Consider the following 18,720-nt stretch of genomic DNA (forward strand, 5'->3'; position numbering starts at 1 on the left):
AATCCCATTGTCCTTAAAATTGGATCCTAATTTGTATCTTTGTGGAGGTTGGGATTCCAGATTATGCTTTCTGAATGCATTGAATGAGTCGGTGCTTGTAGACCTTATAGCAGGGAAACAAAAACTTGCCTTCTACACAGACAACTTACTGACCTTCCTTGCTAGTGCATGTTCAGATTCATCAGCAATTGAGTTCTTGCAGGGTGTACAGAGGGTAGAATTTATTGCAGTTCCCCAACAACAAAAGAATGTGGGAAAAATTCTTCTTAATGACTTCTAATTGAAACCATACTTACATAAAAATAGCGTTTTACTGTTTTATTTAAAGCACAAACTTTTGAGCCTTAGAGTGATGCCGATACCTGATGTTGATATTTTTTGAGTTTTGGTTTGCTTTTGTTACCTTTGGGAAGCCACTTATACACAAATTTTAGAAAAGTATTTCCTTGACCAAAAATAAATTTTTATCTGCAAAGTGTTCTTTAACAGGATTTTCAAAAGCACTTAATGGAAATTCATAAACTGAGTTACTTAATATCATAAGCACTTCAGAAAAAAACACCAGACTGCTGTTTGCACCCCAAGCACACCATAGCAGATCTGAATTTTATCTCCTCCTGGTTTTGTTACTGACCAGCATTTGAGGTTAACAGAGTTTGGAGTTGTTGTTTGTCGAGGTTTATATCAGGCTGAGAAGGTGTATTTGTGCAAATACACATTTGTGTCTTTGCCCTTACGCAGAGGGTTTTCTTAGTTTGCCCAAATTCTGACAGTGGATAATGTAAGCCTTTTCTGTTTAATCTCATGAATCTCACTAGAAGTAAACCAGCCCCAACCTGTAATAAAAAGATCCATCGTTTCCCTTCAGCTCTAATTGTTGGAAACATGAGCAGTAAGCTGCTGAAGCGTGCATTGGATCCTCATGTGGCTTTGGAAATGTACTTTTTTCTTTTCATATTGCACCGAGTCACAATTAATGACATCTCTGAAAGGAATATCAGACCTCTGCTTTAGTTTCCAGAGCTCTCTCTAAGGTTTTGAGGGGTGACACGTGTACATAGATGTTTCCAGCAAAGGTGTAACTTTTAAACTGTTTTGTGGCAGTCTGCTCTTAGATTTGTGTGCTTGTACAAATAAGACTTACCCACGAGAATGCTGAAAGGTGTTTTGCATCTCATTTCTTTTAGTCAGAGGATGTTTTCTCAGTGTTTGACCATACTGGAAGATGGAGTCAAGCTAACAAAAGCACTCATACATATAGTTTAAACAATCTATGGCTGACAGTGGCCAAGCACATAATACTGTGTTTTGACATTCATTGTGTTTATTGAGAGGAAATGAATATTTAGCTTAGTTTCGTTCAGCACGTGTTGTATCACAAAATCAGCTCTGTCTGTGCATGCACATATGTTTCTGACTGGAGATGCCAGGATGTGCATGTGATGCACTGAACTTCTGTAAAACCTTGTCCCCTTTCCTTCCATTGGAGCTTGCATTGGAGGATACAGTCAGCAAATCCACCTTTCCCTTCATCAAAGTTTCCATCTTTCCCCTTTCAAAATCAGAAGATCGGTTTGAAATATTGAGGAATTTACTCATTCCCCAAACGATGCAGTAAAATAGTTACTACAACTTGAAAATACTTGTCTGAAGCCTGTTCCGCATACAAAGCATGCGATGGGACAAAATCTGGGAAGGACGTGGGCTCATGCGTCGCTGTTTATTCATCTGTCTGGTATGTCTGGGAAAGTGTGGAATTACATGGTCCTCTGATTTGTTCACCTGTAGCAAAGCCAGTGGCACCCAGTCAGCTCATAGTGGACTGTAAGCAGTGGCACTGCTGGGTTGAGCTGTAGGGCTCTGAGGAGAGGGATGTCTGTGCATCTGTGAGTGTTTTATCCACTAAAGGTGCTGCATTCTGAGTGATTTGTTGTCATTTAGGAACTAGAAATTCTTCCTGGCTTAATGTTTAAGGCTTTTATTTCATCTTCGTGGATGAATTAGATTCTTGGGAATTGTTCCGTAGGAGGGATTTGGGGCCTGCATACCTCAAACCCCAGGAGAGTGGGAAAGCAAAGAGGCCGCGGGTTCAGCTCTGAGGCACGGGCCTTCCAGGGGACTAGGGAGCCGAACCAGAGCCTGGTGGTGTTGCCTTTTGAAGTCATCCATGCAGAATTATGCTTTGGAATCAAAACTTGTCTCTCTCCCAGAGAAATGGTGCCAGTGTCTTCGCTGAGTTTGCTTTGAAAACAGGTTCCCAGCGTAGTCCTCCCTGCGGCGATGTCTCCTGGAGGGCTGCGCTGCCCTCGCTGTCCCTGAGGTACTTGCTAATGCTTCTGATTTATAAGACGTCATTTTAAGTAGCTAGTGTATGGCTGAGCCGAAATACACAGCTAATGCATTTGTTCTGTAGCTTGGTGTCCTAAATCATGACCTTTCCCTTCATGCATGTGAAAGACCCGGTGTTTTCCTTCTCTGTGAGTTGTGGAATTCAGCCCTTCTGTCTTGCCTTCTGTCTCCCCGATAATGTCAGTGTTGAGGGTTGTTGCTTAATTATTTAACTTCCTGTCATTACCTGCTTTTAGAATGTGAAACAGTGGTAAAAGTTACTGTATGCTGGAGGAGAGCAGTGCAAACCTCTGTGTGTCTGTGGTACCAGCAGCAGCCTGGGCAGCACTGGTTGCAGGCTGCTGGCACGGGGCTGGTGGGATGCAGGGCAGCACGGGGCTCTTAAACTCCCTCATTCATTTTGATACTAATCCATATCTTATTAGGTTGCTTTTCATTTCCTGGCTGTTGTTTTAATCATTTAAATTGCTGGAGTATAACTGTATCTTTCTATAAGCATTCTTTTTCAAATGTGGTGATAATCTATAAAGCGTTGCTGTCGGCCAGCTTGAGAAATCAGAAGAATTAGTGTTGTTGGTGATGGAATTTTGTCACAGCTGCTTGTATGCACATTGTTAAGAGAAAATGGTAGACTGTGTGTGTGTGTGTGTGTGTGTGTGTGTGTGCTGATTCGGTAAAGACTGGTTGTGGGCAGAGGTGAAATAATTATTTTGTTTCCTGTTGGGTGGCAGGGAGAATTGGGCACATAACAGTTACAGAGCTTTTAGAGATGCCAGGCTGTTATCCCTGTGGCTGGGACCCAAGGTGAGTTGACCCCACAGGAACAGATGATGATACATACTGTGATAGGTGATCTCACAAAGGCAGAGGCCAGTTCTCTCAAGATGCAGTGATAAACACAAGTCTTCCATTAGTGTTTCCCGTACTGTACCTGCAAGTAGAAAGCAAACTTGAGCCTTTAGGACTGGCAATAACACTGCTTTTATTAAGTTTCTTTTGAAGGACTGTTTTTAGTAAGATAAATTGATGGGCTGAACACAATAACCTTCAGTATCTCACTTTCCAATACTTAGTGGGCAAACACTACTGAATAAGAGAAGAAATTAAGCTAAGATATATTTTAAAAAAAAAAGGTTACTTGGCAACATCCCAGTGTATGCAAAGAAATGAAAGAAGGGTCAGGAACTTAATGAATTTCAATTATAGAATCTTGCGTTAGTAAGTCGTTGCATGAATAAAAAAATTCTAAACCAGATTTGGATGCTATAGTCTGGGAGGCATTGCCTAGAGCAAAAGGAGGGCTGTTAGGAAATAAAGTGCAGAGAAAGGCAAAGCAGAGCTGCTGTGTGTGAACAAACTGGGCTCCCCAGAGGCACTGGTCGTGGCTCATGCAGAGACAGTCTGAGCAGGGTATGTGGCAGCGATGAAAGCTGGTGTTCGTGTTGTGTGTGATCTGAAGAAAACATGCTTGGAAGAGTGGAAATGTTGATTCAGGGACCCTCATGTTTAACGTGTGATCTATTTCTAAAATGCTTTGAATTGACCTAGAGCGAAGGGGGGTTTGTTTGGGAATAAACTACAGAGAACAGCAAAGCAGACACCAAAATGCTGTGGCCTATAGTTGTTTCTGCCCAGCTTAGTAGTGTAATTTCAATGGATAAGTGAGTTTTCCTCTATAATAATGATTTTATTATTTTCTAACTCTTGTAGAAAAGATGAATCCATTGATTGCTTTAGTTCATGTTTTGCAGTGAGGCGTTTCAGTAGTGATAACTGGTTCTGTGACTCAACTAATCATGTGTGGTGCTCTGGGAGGAAAAGGAGGTGCAGTACCAAAAAGGCAAGGAGTTCTCTGCTGAACTGCCCCTTCCCATACTGTCCAGCCCACAGCAATTTTGTTTTTAGATAAAGACCATATCAAAGTAAACACAGTCTTGTCGAGCCTGAATTCTACATAAAGAAGTTCAGTGACCCAGTGGCAACCAAATGTGAGGCATGCATGGGAAATACAGTTTGAATGGAACTACTTATTCATGGTACCTAGGAAAACACAGTCCGACCAGTAGCTCTCCCTGCACACACAGTTTTCTCATATGCTGGAATTTTAGCTGTGTGTAAGCATTCTCCCAAATCTAAAATAGATTCAGTAAGGCCTGGTTAGGAAGTGCATTCACGTGGCCATTTTTTCATTGAAGCCCAATGAGCGCGTGTCCGCTTGGAGATTTCACTGTAAGCTCCTCAAAGTAGGGGCTTTCTCACCTCCCTAGGGAGCTGGAGTTGAGCACATCAGCAGAAGTTATCACACAGCTCAGTGTGTAGTAAATAGTAATTCAGTGTACTGACTTTCATAAGGTAAAGAAAAACTTACGAAGTTTGTATTTCCTTGTTTTCCATGCAGTACAAAGAGCAAAACTAATAAATTCTCTCAAATATTCTTTTTTACTTTCAGGCTCCAATTTTTGAATGCACGTCGTTGTGTTGGTTTGTTCCAATATACACCTATTGAATAAAATTATTTTAAGTGCTTTAAAATGCTTGGTTTGTTTGCAGTGCTGCAATGATTAGGGATGGTAGTGGACCATAATAATTCCTGCAGCTCTTAGAATTAAGCTGAGCTCTGTCCATGATCAAAGTAGCACATCAGAGGAAGGGATTGAAATTCTATATAGCTGCAGTGGGGTTTGATTCAATGTTAGGCCAGGTTCTGTGCTATTCCAATGTTGAATTATAGTGATGGATGAGCTCAGGATTTTTGAGAGTAAGGAGTTGACACTACGCTCAATTCTGCAATTTCCAGGCCTCATCAAAGCATTGTAGCTGAGTGTGTGAACAAACACCCTTGCTGGGAATGGTAGGAGTGCCTGTGCCCTTGAACAAAATCATATACTGAGCTCAGCTCAAGTGAGAGCCTTTTGCTGGCCCTCCTGCAGGACTTGTTACCTAAAACCTGTACACCTGTTTATTTACAAGGCAGATGTTGAAAAAAAATCTATATAAATTCTAAGTTCCCCAAACCTTTTTTTCCCTCCAGTGTTTAATTTTGGTATCAGGAGCAGAAACTAGTCATATCCTACATATTTTCTTAATTTTCCTTCCTTACCAGGTAAGTATTTGAGAATGTGGTCCCTCCTTGATTTTTGGCAGCGTTACTTTACAGTCGTTTCTTTCAGCGTGGTGTGTGCAAATGGGTGTGCATGCGTACTGATGTCTACTTGGATTTGTGTTGATGTTTGAAATTATAGATGTGAGGCTTTTAACCTTGTAACTGTTACGAGATCTTTGTGTCTGCTTTAGGGTCGACCCTATCCCATATGATACTCCAAAACCAGCGGGCCACACGCGATTTGTCTGCATCTCAGACACACACTCCAGAACAGATGGCATCCAGATGCCTTATGGGGACATCCTTCTCCACACGGGCGATTTCACCGAGCTGGGACTGCCCTCAGAGGTTAAGAAGTTTAATGACTGGTTAGGTAAGGAATTACTGCGTTTTGGTGACCCCAATTAACCTCTCCTGTCCAAGTGTCAGTCACTGCTTCCTAATTGAATTAGAGCACATGAGAATCCACCCCCCTACCTTTGCTTCACTTGTCCTCATGTGATGTGCTGTTCTAGCTCAGTATGATTCTGTTAATTAAGACAAATATAAGGACTTCATTTCTGCGTTATCTTGGGGGAAACATTCTGTCACTCCCAAGCAAGGACTGTGCAACATTCTGTGTGCCCTGAGGGAGTGGTGGCACCTAATGTGAGTGCATTCAGCGTCCATGATGCTATGGGCTTTTATGTCCACATCCAGAACTAGTGCTTGCTCTGCCTTTTTGGCTGACTGTAATTTCAAGCAGGACTAAAAGCTATAAGCTATAAACAGAAATAGTGAAAGTGCTTTTTCTGAATGATACAGGATGTCAAAATTTGAAGGAGGAAACTTTTTACTGGGATAGTAACGTGATTAGTGCTTTGAGCTAGAGAACTGCTTTGCACACAGATGCTCAGCGCCTCCTAAGCAGAAGGTGTTTTGTATTCTGCTGTATTGTGACAGTGTCTTGCTATTGTGTAGCTACAGATGAATTAGCTTGCAACAGCAGAAGTCCGAAAGGTAGAAGGAGAAACTTGTCCGTGGTGCTCCTATTGCAAATGCAGCTGGTAGGCTCGCTGGGCACTGCTGTGTTACCAGTTACACTAGAAATCCTCAGAGGCGAAAGTGACTCAAGCCAGCTGATCCTCCAGAAATGTTACATGAGTTTAGAGCAGTGCATAAAAACCTTTGAAAGCATGGCTTTGTCATCATGCTTTAACTCATCTCTACACCTAGCATCATTTTATTCCATTGGAGAACACTGGCTGACCATTCAAGGGATAAGTAAAGAATATTAAGATTTGCAAAAATAGTTTTTAAATAAAAGAGCTTTTATAGTCTCAGTTTTTTCACCTGCCTTTGCACTTTGTCCATACTGTTCTTTCAAACCATCTGCCCTCTGATCTTAGGTTTCTCTGGTGCGATTTTAAAGAATGCTTTTCTGCCTTTTATGTGGTTGTGCATGCAGGATTGGGGCTTTGGGGTACTGCTGTATTATTGAAAATTGGTTTTATTGTTCATATTTCTAGAAAACAGCTCTAGATTTAATGGCCTCAAAAACTGTTTTTTTGTTTTTTTGTTTTTTTGTTTTTCACTAGGCTTCACTAGGCTAGGAATTCAGAAATGGTATGAGAAGTAGTTGTACATAAGTTGAGGGAAAACACATAATAGGAATTGTCCTCCTCAGTTTATATGCTTTGTTGCTTATATACTTATGTTTGGGTTTGTGATGACCTGTACATGTTCAAGTACTGCAAAGAAGGAAGAGGATGAGAAAGCAGTGTAAGGGCTGGGTAGGCTGCAGGGCTCCCCTGAGCTCAGGAGGTGTGGTCCCACTCAGTTGCAGTCCTTGTGGACAAGTTAGGCAGCGCTGCTCTTCAGTGAGGTTCAGTTGTCACAAATGCCTTTGGTATCAGGCAGCTCCAGGAAAGGAATTGCTTTCTGGAGTGTGTTGATCTCCAAAGTGAATCCCTGTGAAAGTTCTTTGGATATCAGGTCATTACACACGTATTATTTTGTTACAACCAGAGCCTATGTCCAGTGTTGTTGGAAAATTCTGACTCAGTACTTACTGCTGAAAGCCAAAGCAAGTAAGTTGATACTGTGTTCCTAGATTTCTGCAGGGACTCTTACAGCATAAGCATTGGCATTTCCCTTGTGTATAATAGGCATTTCATGATGGCATTATTTTATCACATACATCCTTTGTTTAGCGTTTGCAACAGACAAATCTTAACTCTTTGAATGGATTTTGTTCCAGCCTCAATAATATATCATGGGGCTTTCTTAACATACATAGTTCTTGTAGATGTCAGCATGCTATTTATCTGAGAAAGCAGCTTTTGCATTCTTTGGCACTTGGTGTCACTGAAGCTAGCTGGAAGCTATGGCTGCGAGAGGACCTGCTGGTTTTGTCCTCAGCCTTTTATATTTCAGGTGCAGAGAAAACCTCTTTTGGTGTTTAGTTGTTGTTTTTTTGTTTTTTTTTTTTTTTTGACAAGCACTGAGTTTACCTACATCTCCATATATACAACAACACTGGTTATTAGGTTTCTAGCATGAAGTGAAGCTGCAAATTGATTCCTCTGTGGAATCACATGAATATTGGCTCCAGTGCTGCCCTCTCCTCATTTGGAATCAAAACAGAATGAATTCATGGATGTCTTTTTGCCCTGTGTCTTCACTGGCAATCCTGTTGTAAAGCAGTGGTGGAGTCAAAGCATTTGTATCTCTTCTACCTTGAGGAAACAAAACAAGAACTGGACTTCCTTCTACATCTTAGTTTGCTTTCTTTGTGGTAAAACAACACTTATCTCCACTAGGATTATATAATGGAATCATTTTAAGATGCAATGCCAGTCAAGTAATTTTTGTAGTTGATAAGCCAAGGGAAAATTAAAAGATGATTATAATGAATTCCTGTATCACTTTTTCTTCTCTGTGTGTTACATGTGTCAGAGTTGCTCAAGACTGAAGGCAGTTCTTGTGACTTTAAAGCTTGTTGGTCCCACACACCGTTGCAAGTCTTCAGTGATTTCACTGAAACAAAACGTTCAGCACCTTGAGTGTTACTGAAATGGGTGGATGCTTTTACTCCTTGTCTCTGCATTTGGATCACAGAGCATGCTTTCTACATCTTCTTTTCTGATCTTTCTAGCTCTCAACCCATCGTGCAGCTTTTACAGATTCTTAGGTTTTTTTTCCCCTTCAGCTGATAAATTTTCATTGTTGGTTTTCCATGAAAAGTCGTCTAGGCTCATATGCTGAATAACCTCTGTGGTCACTTAGTGATTGCATACAATGGCTGAGTTAATTTATTCACTTTGTTTTGGTGTGAACACGTCCCTCGGGTCTTGTAACTGCTGTAATCACTTGACCTCAGTGACTATTAAATGCTTTAAACACAGTTATTTTAAATTTATAATTGTTTTCATTAAAAATCTCTTATAGTAACTTAACTGACCTTGCAGTAAACACAACATTTTTTGCCGAGGAAGAATGAAGACATTATTCTGTGCCCAGTATAAGCCTCACTGAATGTACTCAACATATTGCTGTTACCAGCGGTCCTGTTTTTCCCCAGCCTTTCTCATTCAGTCATATATGGGAAATGAGATGCAGGCGTGTCTTAATTATAGCTCTGTCTTTGTAATATAATACTTCCTTTTCTGTGTGATGGAAAGTGATTGAGTAATTGAAATGAAGAGAAAGCAAAGATAAATTCAGGCAGATATATCTTTAATGAGTGATAATATGCACGTGGTGCTCAATTAGTATGGGCCTGATTGTGCATAGCCTTACTTGTGTAAATAACTCAGAACCATTCCAGTCATTTTCTGAAAAGTTTTTTTTGTTGTTGTTATTCGGATGGTTCTTTCATATTGTTGATTTTTTTCAGTCATTTTTTAATTAAGTTTTCTACTATGAGATGTATTATTGGACAAAGCTGGCAAAGTTTTGTAGTGGTGGATATCAGAGTATCCTTGGAATCGGAAGGGACCTTGAAAGGCCATCGAGTCCAGCTCCCCTGCAGAGAACGGGCACACAGCTGGGTCAGGTTGCTCAGAGCCCTGTCCAGCCTGGATATGGATGGATCCAAGTAGGTGGAATGACTGGCAGCAGAGTTAGTGCTGGGGGAGAATTAAGACATTATTCTGTGCCCAGTATTTTTCTCACTGAATGTATTCAAAAATAGATTTTAGTAGATTTAATGGATTTAATAGGGTTTGTTTGTTTTTTCTGAGTTATTTTGGGATTTGGCAGCTTGCTTATTTTATGGTTTTTTTTTCTTCCATGTTTTTTGTTTCAAATGCCTGTTCCAGTATTTTTCTGATTATTCTAGATTATTACTCGAGGAGTTGAGGAACTCTGTGAATGATGCTGTGAACAAATAAATATGGGTCTGGACTGTAACAATTTTATTTTTCTAAATTGCAATCTATTGTTGCCTTTGATATAGATGGTCTTGATACAGCTAAAATTAAAATTGAGCTTTTCCCTGCTGTTTAGTTTCTCTGTCATACTACTTAAAGTGAAAAGAAAATATTGATTGTACTATTTTAATGCGGTGTTTTTCTTGCTACTTTATACATATATGGGTATGGTTCTCAGAAATGTGTCATTGGTTCTTTTAAAGTTTATTTTTGTATTAGTTGGACTGATGTTAAGTAGCTCCTGCTCATTTATGAGTGTTTAGTTCTAGAAAATAGAAAATAGCTGCTTCAGATTGCAACTGCTGCCTGTAACAGAACAAATGACAAAAGAAGTGCACTGGAAATGTGTAGGTAAGGACAGTCAGTTAATTCTAGTCTACTCTTGGATTTGTGTATTTAGCACCTTAGAAACTGGAAATTATATCCAAAACTGCCAAAATAATCTTCAGAAAATAAGACCTAAGCTGGAAACAGACAAAGAGCTGTAACAAAATGGTGAACCACCTTCAAGCTCTTATCACCATTTAAAAATTTGTGATTACAGTCCTCGTGTGTTCTTTCTCAGTCTGGCTCAATTGTTCCCTCATGCTATCCAAGCTTGATCTCTTATCAAGAAATATTTCATTTAGAGCTTTGTATGACTGTATTCCTTTTGCTTCTGTGCACTGAAAACAATGTCGGTATGACCAACTATTTGTCCTTCAGAGCTTTTGCTCCTGACCAGTGTGCTTCAGATGTGAGTTATCTCAGCATCTGACACGAAAGATTTTCTATTGAGACATGCCAGTAAGCTCTAGATTTCTCAAAATTCAGAGGGATATTAGCTCAAAGTATTCTGCACTAATTTAGATCCAAAAGGAAGCTTATGCATAATTTAGAGTAGCATTATGGCAATAAAAACAAATGTATTCCTATTTTTATAAAATGATTTATTTCTGATTTGTGTTTTTACCATCTGGAACATATTTTGAACCTTATATTGCTCTACTTGTTTTAGCCAGAATGAATAATTAAGTGACTAAACATAAAATACCACTTTGAACAAAACTCTTAACTGTTAGAAAAAAAAAATATTGCATTCATTGCGAGTGAAAGAAAATGCTGAGGTGGCTTTAATCCTGTAAGCGTGGGTTTTGCACAGCTGTTCTGGGAGAAAGGGAAGCAGCTTCGTGCAAAACCTCCTAGCGTAGTTTTGAAGACTGCTGTGTCTTCTGCGGGTGGCTTTGGTGAGGAGCTGAGCTGGGCTTCAGGCACCGGAATGGGAAATGTGTGTTTTAATAACAGGTCAGTGCTGGCATTTTGCTTTCCGTCTGCAGCTTTTATGAGCTCTGTGTTATTTGTAGGGCCAGACCACATTGGCTGTATACTTCAGAGGTTCTTACTGATTCCTCTTGGTATTACATGCAGAGTTGTTTTGGGTTTTTTTAGCAATCCTGGATTATATTCATAGACTGGGAGAACAACTCATTGAGAACAGCCCCGAGGAGAAGAACTTGGGGGGTCCTGCTGGACAAAAAGCTGGACGTGAGCCAGTAGTGTGCTCTTGCCACCCAGAAGGCCAGGGGTGGCCTTCATCAACACAGGGGTGGCCAGCAGGGAGAGGGAGGTGATCGTCCCCCTCTGCTCTGCCCTTGTGAGGCCCCATCTGCAGTGCTGCGTCCAGGCCTGGCGCCCCCAGCACAGGAAGGACGTGGAGCTCTGGGAGCGGGTCCAGAGGAGGGCATTGAGATGATTGAAGGGCTGCAGCAGCTCTCCTATGAAGGCAGGTTGAGCAATTGGGGCTTGTTGAGCTTGGAGAAGAGAAGGCTCCAGGGAGACCACATGGCAGCCTTCTAGTACTTGAAAGGAGGTTACTAGCAGAGGGGAACCAACTTTTTTACATGGTCTGGTAGTGACAGGATGAGGGGAATGGCTTTAAACTAAAAGAGGGGAGATAAAAGTTAGGTATCAGGGAAATTATTTTACTCAAAGGTGGTGAGGTGCTGGAACAGTTTGCCCAGATGGATGTCCCATCTCTGGAGGCCTTTGAGGCCAGGTTGAATGAGGCCCTGGGCACCCTGATCCAGTGGATTGCAATCCTACACATGGCAAGAGTTTGGATCCAGATGATCTTTAAAGTCCTCTCCAACCTAAGCCGTTCTGTGATTATGAGCGTGGAATATTGATGAGTTTTTTAAAGTGTTTATATGATGGAATCTGGAGTCTTAAGTTTTAGTGTTCCTTTATTTATTTAGCTTCCTGGGACGTGCACGTCATCCCAACTTTATTTAGATTTTATTGCAGTGTTGCTTCTTGTGTTTAATGTCACAGTTAAACTCTCCTTGGTACTTTTAAATTCTCATATGTCTTGAACAAATTAATTAATGATGCTTAGCTTTTGTTTGCATTCACCTTTTTTGGGCATACTAATTTATTTTTCTTAGAGGAAAACAAAAATAATTTCAAGGTTGCGTCTTAAAACTGCAGACAAATACAGCCATGTACATTTTTTCATTGGTTGAGTAGTGTTTTCCTCATGTAGTCATCTACTCTGAAAAGGATATAAAATCCAAAAGCCCTACCTGTATCTTTCTTTCTAGTTTTATGTAACTGTTATTTCCGTTGTTTCCTTATATTCATCCTTTGCTCTGTGTCGGATATATATACTTTGTGGAAAACAGAACCCTGAAGGTGTAACATAAAAGGTAAAAGAAATCACTACCTAATACCATTTCCATACAGGATTTCCACTGACTGACACTGCTCTCTTGATTTGTTCGTTATTCCTGGCGACTTTTCATGAAGAAATTTCACAAGAGACTGTTTTTATAATCTGTTAACGGCATGGAGAGAAACTTTGAGCTTTTCTTCTTATACTGTAGTCACCTAATTACTGGAGATGGTGCACAATTCCCAATACAGGCTGTGTACTGCCAATCCCAAGCAGCCAAACCAAACCCTGAAGTGTGAACAGCCACTAGAAAACAGCTCAAGTTAGATATGCTTTCAAGAAGAATAATATTCTAGGTTGGTTAGTTCTTCGTGTGTCCTAATCTAGCAGGTTCTTCTGGTAATTTTCAATGAAAGAAGGGAGCCACAGCACTGAGTGTTCACAGAATCACAAGTTTGGAAACGACCTGCAAGATCATCCAGTCCAACCACCCTCCCATTCCTATCAGTGCCACAAGCTACAGGTGTTGCACAGTTCTTGGACAGGACTGTTAATAATGATAATAGTTGGATCATTTCTTGGATTTGTTTCCCTGGACTGCATGAAAAATGCAGGGAATGACTAGGTTTTAAATAGCAAACCATTGTGAAAACAAATATTTAAAGTAATCAAAACAATTCTTTCACTTCCCTCTTTCTCCCAAATACACAGTAAAAGAGAAGATAGATGTATGGTTGTTGCACTGATGGGATATCAAACAAGGAGCACTATCCAAATAGAGAGTTTTATGGGTGTCGTCATCAGATTCTTTAGCTGTATATCAGCTCTGGGAATGATTTCAGTAGCCTGCAGTCCAAGTATGTATTCACTGTATACCACTGGTTTGTCGCTTCGAAATTAAATCTTGCATCCAAATATACGGAGCGCAGAAACTCCCATCTCTTGAGTTTTCACATCACGAACACCATATTAACTACCTCTAATTAAAATAAGAAATCTTCCTTTTTGCAGATCATCGCGTTCCTGCTTAGAAAGAACAATGGTTTCAGGGATGGAGGAGTTGCTTTGAGCAGAGAGAGGCTGGGACTAGGGGCAGAAAGCACTGCAGATTTTAGTATAATGTGCAGTGTTCAAAGAAATTTTATTTCATCATAAAGATTAGCAGGCTGTGTAATTCAATTTAAAGCTGGTTGGCAGTGTCCTGTGTATTACGGAGCCTGTGGGTGGGATTGTTTGTTTGTTTTTAAGTCACCACTCTATTTTTTTAAAGTTGTATGTGACTGTGGAACATAGCAGACAGCAGGAATGGTTTCTGGGTTTTGTGCTTCCGCCTTTCAGTTTGGCACGTTGAGGAGTGTGTGAGATTACCTTAACCAGAGCTATAAAACTAGTGAAATGCCAGATTGATTTTTTTGGTTTGTAGATTTTTGTCTTTGTTTTCTTTTGTGACCAGTCACTGAGAGTGAAGGTCTGCTACAAACATCAGATTGAGAGGTTGATTCAAGCTTAAAACCAAAATGATAGCATTTATTCACAGTACTGTGGACATTACTATGCAGTAGAAAAGCAACATGCAGCAGTTTACTTTAATGCAAGACTGGCAGACCTTTATCTTACAGTAATTGCCTATACTGGGGGAGTTAATAAATGTTCCAAGAATTACTGACTTTTTTTTTTTATTAAAGACAAAATAGACCGTTGCTTCTTACTAGCTATAACCAGCCTCTGTAGCCTGTTAATTAATCCTTGTTCCAGCGGGCTGGAGCTGAGGATTCGCGCTCTGACAAATTCTGCATGGATTTTATGTATGGGGAATGCTCCAGTCGTGGCACAAAAGGGCTGCAAAGGAAAAAGCTGTGCATTGCCACCTCTTCCCCTCTGCAGCGCGTCTCATAGAAGAGCCTGAAGTCTCTGTTGGCAATACTGGGAAATCATGCTGATCTCAGAGGATGGCTGCTGTGTTTGTGGGCGATCTGATATGACTGTAGGGAGAGAAAGGGGAGGAGAGCTCCCGTTTCTGAACTTTCGTTGGAGAAGGAATTTGTATTTTCTTTGTCCTGTCAGTCACCCTGAGCATGGCAGGGGAAAGCAGCCGCTTGTCCCCAGAGGCTGTCTCTGTGGGGTGGGTGTGAGACCCTCGGGCTGCTTCTGTCAGCTCCCCTTGGTGCAGCTGGGAGCAACCATTTTTCTGTGGGGAAATTTCTCGTCAGCATCCCGTGTCGGGGCTGATGGCAGCGCTGGGCCTGCACATGGCCTGCTTAGAGATGAGCTGTCTGCACGCTGTACCGAGCTTCTTCCTGAGCCAGGCCGGTCTCAGTTCTCCAGCATGCTGTGAGGTGATGGCTCTGGGAGCCTCACTTGCTATTGACAGCGCATTTAGCAGAGAAGGAACAAAGCAGCACAACAGGGGCTGGTGCTGCAAGGAGAGAGGCAAGGAGATGCAAGAGCAGCACAGAAGAGAGCGAAATCACATCAAACTGGGGGAGGGACGGCGTCTCCGAAGAAGAGAGACAAATGAGCGCATGGGGATATAAAGCAGTGAAGATTCACCTGCTTTTCCAGAGCTTGAATTTCTTTCCAAGTTAATACAATTATCAAATGAGAGCTCAGAAACAATTTGTACTTTTGAATTTCCTGTGACTTTTGATGAGCGAAACGTCAGGGCCCTGGGGTTATGTATGTCTAATGAACCAGAGTCTGTAATATTGCAGGCCAGCCATCGGGCATCATAGCTCCTTTTCTCCTGAATGCTGCTTTTTATTGTTCTGGGTAGCTACCAACAGAAACGAGGAGAGTTTTAGATTAAAACAGAGCTACAAATGCTAAAAAATTACCCACACTTCCTTACTTTCTCTGAACTGCCCTTCCTCATGTGATCCCCTTACATCTCTGCACTTTCTCAGCAGCATTTGCTATTTGCAGTCCCCACTGTGAACGAGCAGCAAAGCTACGAGGCAGCCTTGAAATTTTCTGCTGCCTTCTGCAGGAGATTTCTCCATAGTGTTGTCAGGAGTTCGTCCCTTCTGCTCTCTCATGTCCTCTCTGGAAGCAGTGCTGGTTGCTAGGAATAAAACAGTGTTGGCCATACTTGTTTTCCTGAGGAAAGGTTCCAGAATAGCAGCCCTTCCCAACTGCTGGTGAAGGAATTACTGGGAGAGCACTGGGCTCTGTAGGGTTTACCATGGGGAAAGGCATTCCTCACGTGCAGTCACCTGGCTATAAATTATAGCTCCATGTCATTGGCTACACATGGAGAGCAGGGAGGGACTGAGCAAGTGAGGATGGCTCAGGAGGTGCTGTGCTGGGCCCTCACCTGGGCAGCCCTGCTACTCAGTACTGGGGCAGAGGGCAGGAAAAGCTACGGCTTTGGTGACAGGCAGCTCTGGTTATGTATGCTAAAATGTGGGCTGGCAACAGACTGAGTTCCTAGAGAGGATGTGCGTACAGTTATAGTGGAAGCAATATAGCCATTCATAAACAAATGTTTCCGTCAAGCCAGCTGTAAAAACAATGATGGTTGCCTTTGAGGTGAAAGGGCAAAACCTTAGCAGAAAGGAGTATAAATAAGACATAAATTGTTACCTTTGTGTAAGTGACTGAAATAGCAGTACTGTTCGTGCTTTGTCTTAATGGCCAGCTGTGACTGTGATCTCCTCTTTATTCAGCAAAAATTAAGGTCTGTGTATCATGCCTTCTTATGGCTTTTTTTTTTTTTAGTCTAGAAATGGGTCTAAAATGGTTAAGAGGGACTCAAAAGAAAGCAAAGTAGATGCAAAATAAGAAATGCTGCATATTCCAATGGTTAATGATAGCATTTAATTGCAGAGGAACATTTGTTCACCTACCAAGGATTTTGGTGTGTTTCTTTACACAAAAGGAAACTACTGATGCTGCATCACAGAGGTTTGGCAGCACCTCACAAAATGGTTACTGTAAATTCAGGTGCACAGACAGAAGAAGTATCACACACACCCTGTAGCTTGCTTTAAAGGCATTTTAGTACCTCAGTAGGTTGGGCACTGTTACCCTTGTTTTAATAAGGAGCAGCGATGGCTGCAGCAGAGGGCCAATGGATTTGTTGTAGCAAGAGTAAAAGAGGCAGGTTTTACCTCAGTTCTGTTACAGAGAAAGCACGTGAACTTATATTGCAGAATGGAGTTATATTTTACACGGTATTTTCCATTCATCTGTTATGTTTGCTTTGTGAGGGTCACTAGGAGGTACTTCAGCACACTGGTTTGTCTGCTGAAAGCTGACAAGCAGCATGTTGGATTTCTAGCAAACTTTTGTCTAGACTTTCTTCCACGGGGTCCTGGGATGCTGTAGCATAAATAGTTTGGTGATGGAAATCCTGCAAAGCCTGAGGAAGAGAGGAGCTGGCAAAAATAGTTACAGAGGTGAGATTTGGAAATCAGAACTCGCTGGCTCTTAATTTCCACGGTTAATACTTTCAGACTTGAGTTTCCACCTTTGTCTTTTAGTATTTGGGGTTAGTACATGTTAAGGAAAATATCTGAGACATATCTGAGACTATGTGCCATTCTGCTCAGGCAACTGTAGATGGCTAGGGAAAAAAGCCTGGGTGTAAGAAATTCAGTTCCTTGTAATAAGATGATGCAGCTGGAGTGACTTGGTTGTATCCTTTAGCAGCTAAGAAGTCTCTCTGTGGGCTGGATTATTAAAAGGAATTTCCTTAAAGGACTCAGGAGATTCCTGGTATCCAAGTTCATCGTGAAAGACTGTAATGGAATGTTTAGGTTTATTTAGAATAATAAATTCAGGCATGGAATTCAGAAAACGGTGCTGGAGGTTCACAGAGACCTGCCTGTGTATTTTTAGTTGTCTGTAATTTCTGTTTGCGTTTTCCCAGTACTTTGTCTTTGTTTTTTTTATCCTCTGAAAAAATGTCAGGGAGGGACTGTGAAGGTAATTCTGAAATACAGTGCATACTGCCGTCAGATGTGAACTGGTCTCCTTCTAGAAATGGAGTTTAGTTCAGGTTTTAGATGTTTTCCTCTTCTGACTTGAAAGAGGAAGAAGCAATTCCCAGCCAACATCAGCATCGCCATCCAAAAACCTGTGTAAAAATATCCCTGAAAATCAGACTTGCTTCCTATGCTATTTGTTCACAAGTAAAATCACAACAAATGAGCGCAGGGTAGAACTTCCAAAGCAGCTAATTGCTTTAGCACATTGGAAAATGTTATGTTTTCAGAATTGCTGTAAAGCTGATGCCCTGCTTTTAGACAGCAGTCCATGCTTTTAAAGCCGTTAAGGTACTTTAAAAGGATGTTACCTTGTTTCTCTTTTCCCTTTCAGTTTATTTTACTTGGGGTAATTCTTGCTGCTCCCGCTTACTAGTTTTGCCTTGCCTTTATTGGAATCTGCCCACATTACATTAATGTGTGGTGGTCAGATCCGAGCCCCAGGATTTTTTGCAGTTTATCAGCACTGTACTCAAAAATCATTGTTTTGCCAGGAAAGATTTCAATTCCGCAACAGAAGCGGAGAAGGTGTGTAACAGATTCCTTATTCCAGAAAGGAAAGTAGAATAGTTTATCAAACGTTTCACTTACGTATTTAAAGGTATTAAAAAGGTATTTAAAGAAGAGGCTTTTGGAGGAATACTCAGGACTGGTGGTGAGGCTTCCCAGGCTGCGAGGCAGAGGGAAGTGCCTGCTTCTGCTTTGTAAGCCACACAGACTGCACCTTTTCTTTAAGGATGAGAATGCAAATAACAGGAACACATTCACTGAGTTGAGAAGCAGGAGAGTGTTTCCTACAATTCCTCATTTATTTATGTATTTATTTTAAGGTTGTTTGCTGGCATTTGAGACACTATGGCACACGTCAATTTCTCGATCATGCTGTTCACACAGAGCTCCCTGCTGAAAAGGCAGAATGATTTGGAGCAGGGTCTAGTTCTGGGTCTTGTGTCCGTAGTTCTCACTGATTTGTGGCAAGTTTTCTTTCAGCATTTGATGTCCAGAGCTTTATCTTTCTTAAATGATCTTTCTTAAATTTCTAAAAAATGATCTTATTTTATGCAGTGCCTTTAGCACTGTCTGGCCTTCGATAGTGTGAAAATATAAGTACATGAAAATTCCAAGCCTCTGTCTGTGATAATTATGATTAGCTTAATTACTTGCTGTATAATTGTTCTCAAGCTGACCTCCTTATGGATGACTTTTATTCATTTATTTTAT

At 41.1% G+C, this 18,720-nt stretch overlaps 1 protein-coding gene across 6 annotated transcripts in view; it reads left to right on the forward strand.

Annotated features, from left to right (window-relative positions):
• MPPED2 (metallophosphoesterase domain containing 2) overlaps window positions 1-18,720 on the forward strand; it is a 171,491-nt gene that overhangs the window by 103,647 nt on the left and 49,124 nt on the right. For all 6 annotated transcript variants that reach the window (XM_048950070.1, XM_048950072.1, XM_048950075.1 and 3 more), the window contains one exon: window positions 5,644-5,825. In XM_048950070.1, coding sequence (XP_048806027.1) covers window positions 5,644-5,825 — 182 coding nt within the window. The remainder of the gene's footprint in view (window positions 1-5,643; window positions 5,826-18,720) is intronic.

The sequence above is a fragment of the Lagopus muta genome, chromosome 6, assembly GCF_023343835.1.
Source record: "Lagopus muta isolate bLagMut1 chromosome 6, bLagMut1 primary, whole genome shotgun sequence".
In the NCBI taxonomy this organism is placed as follows: domain Eukaryota; kingdom Metazoa; phylum Chordata; class Aves; order Galliformes; family Phasianidae; genus Lagopus; species Lagopus muta.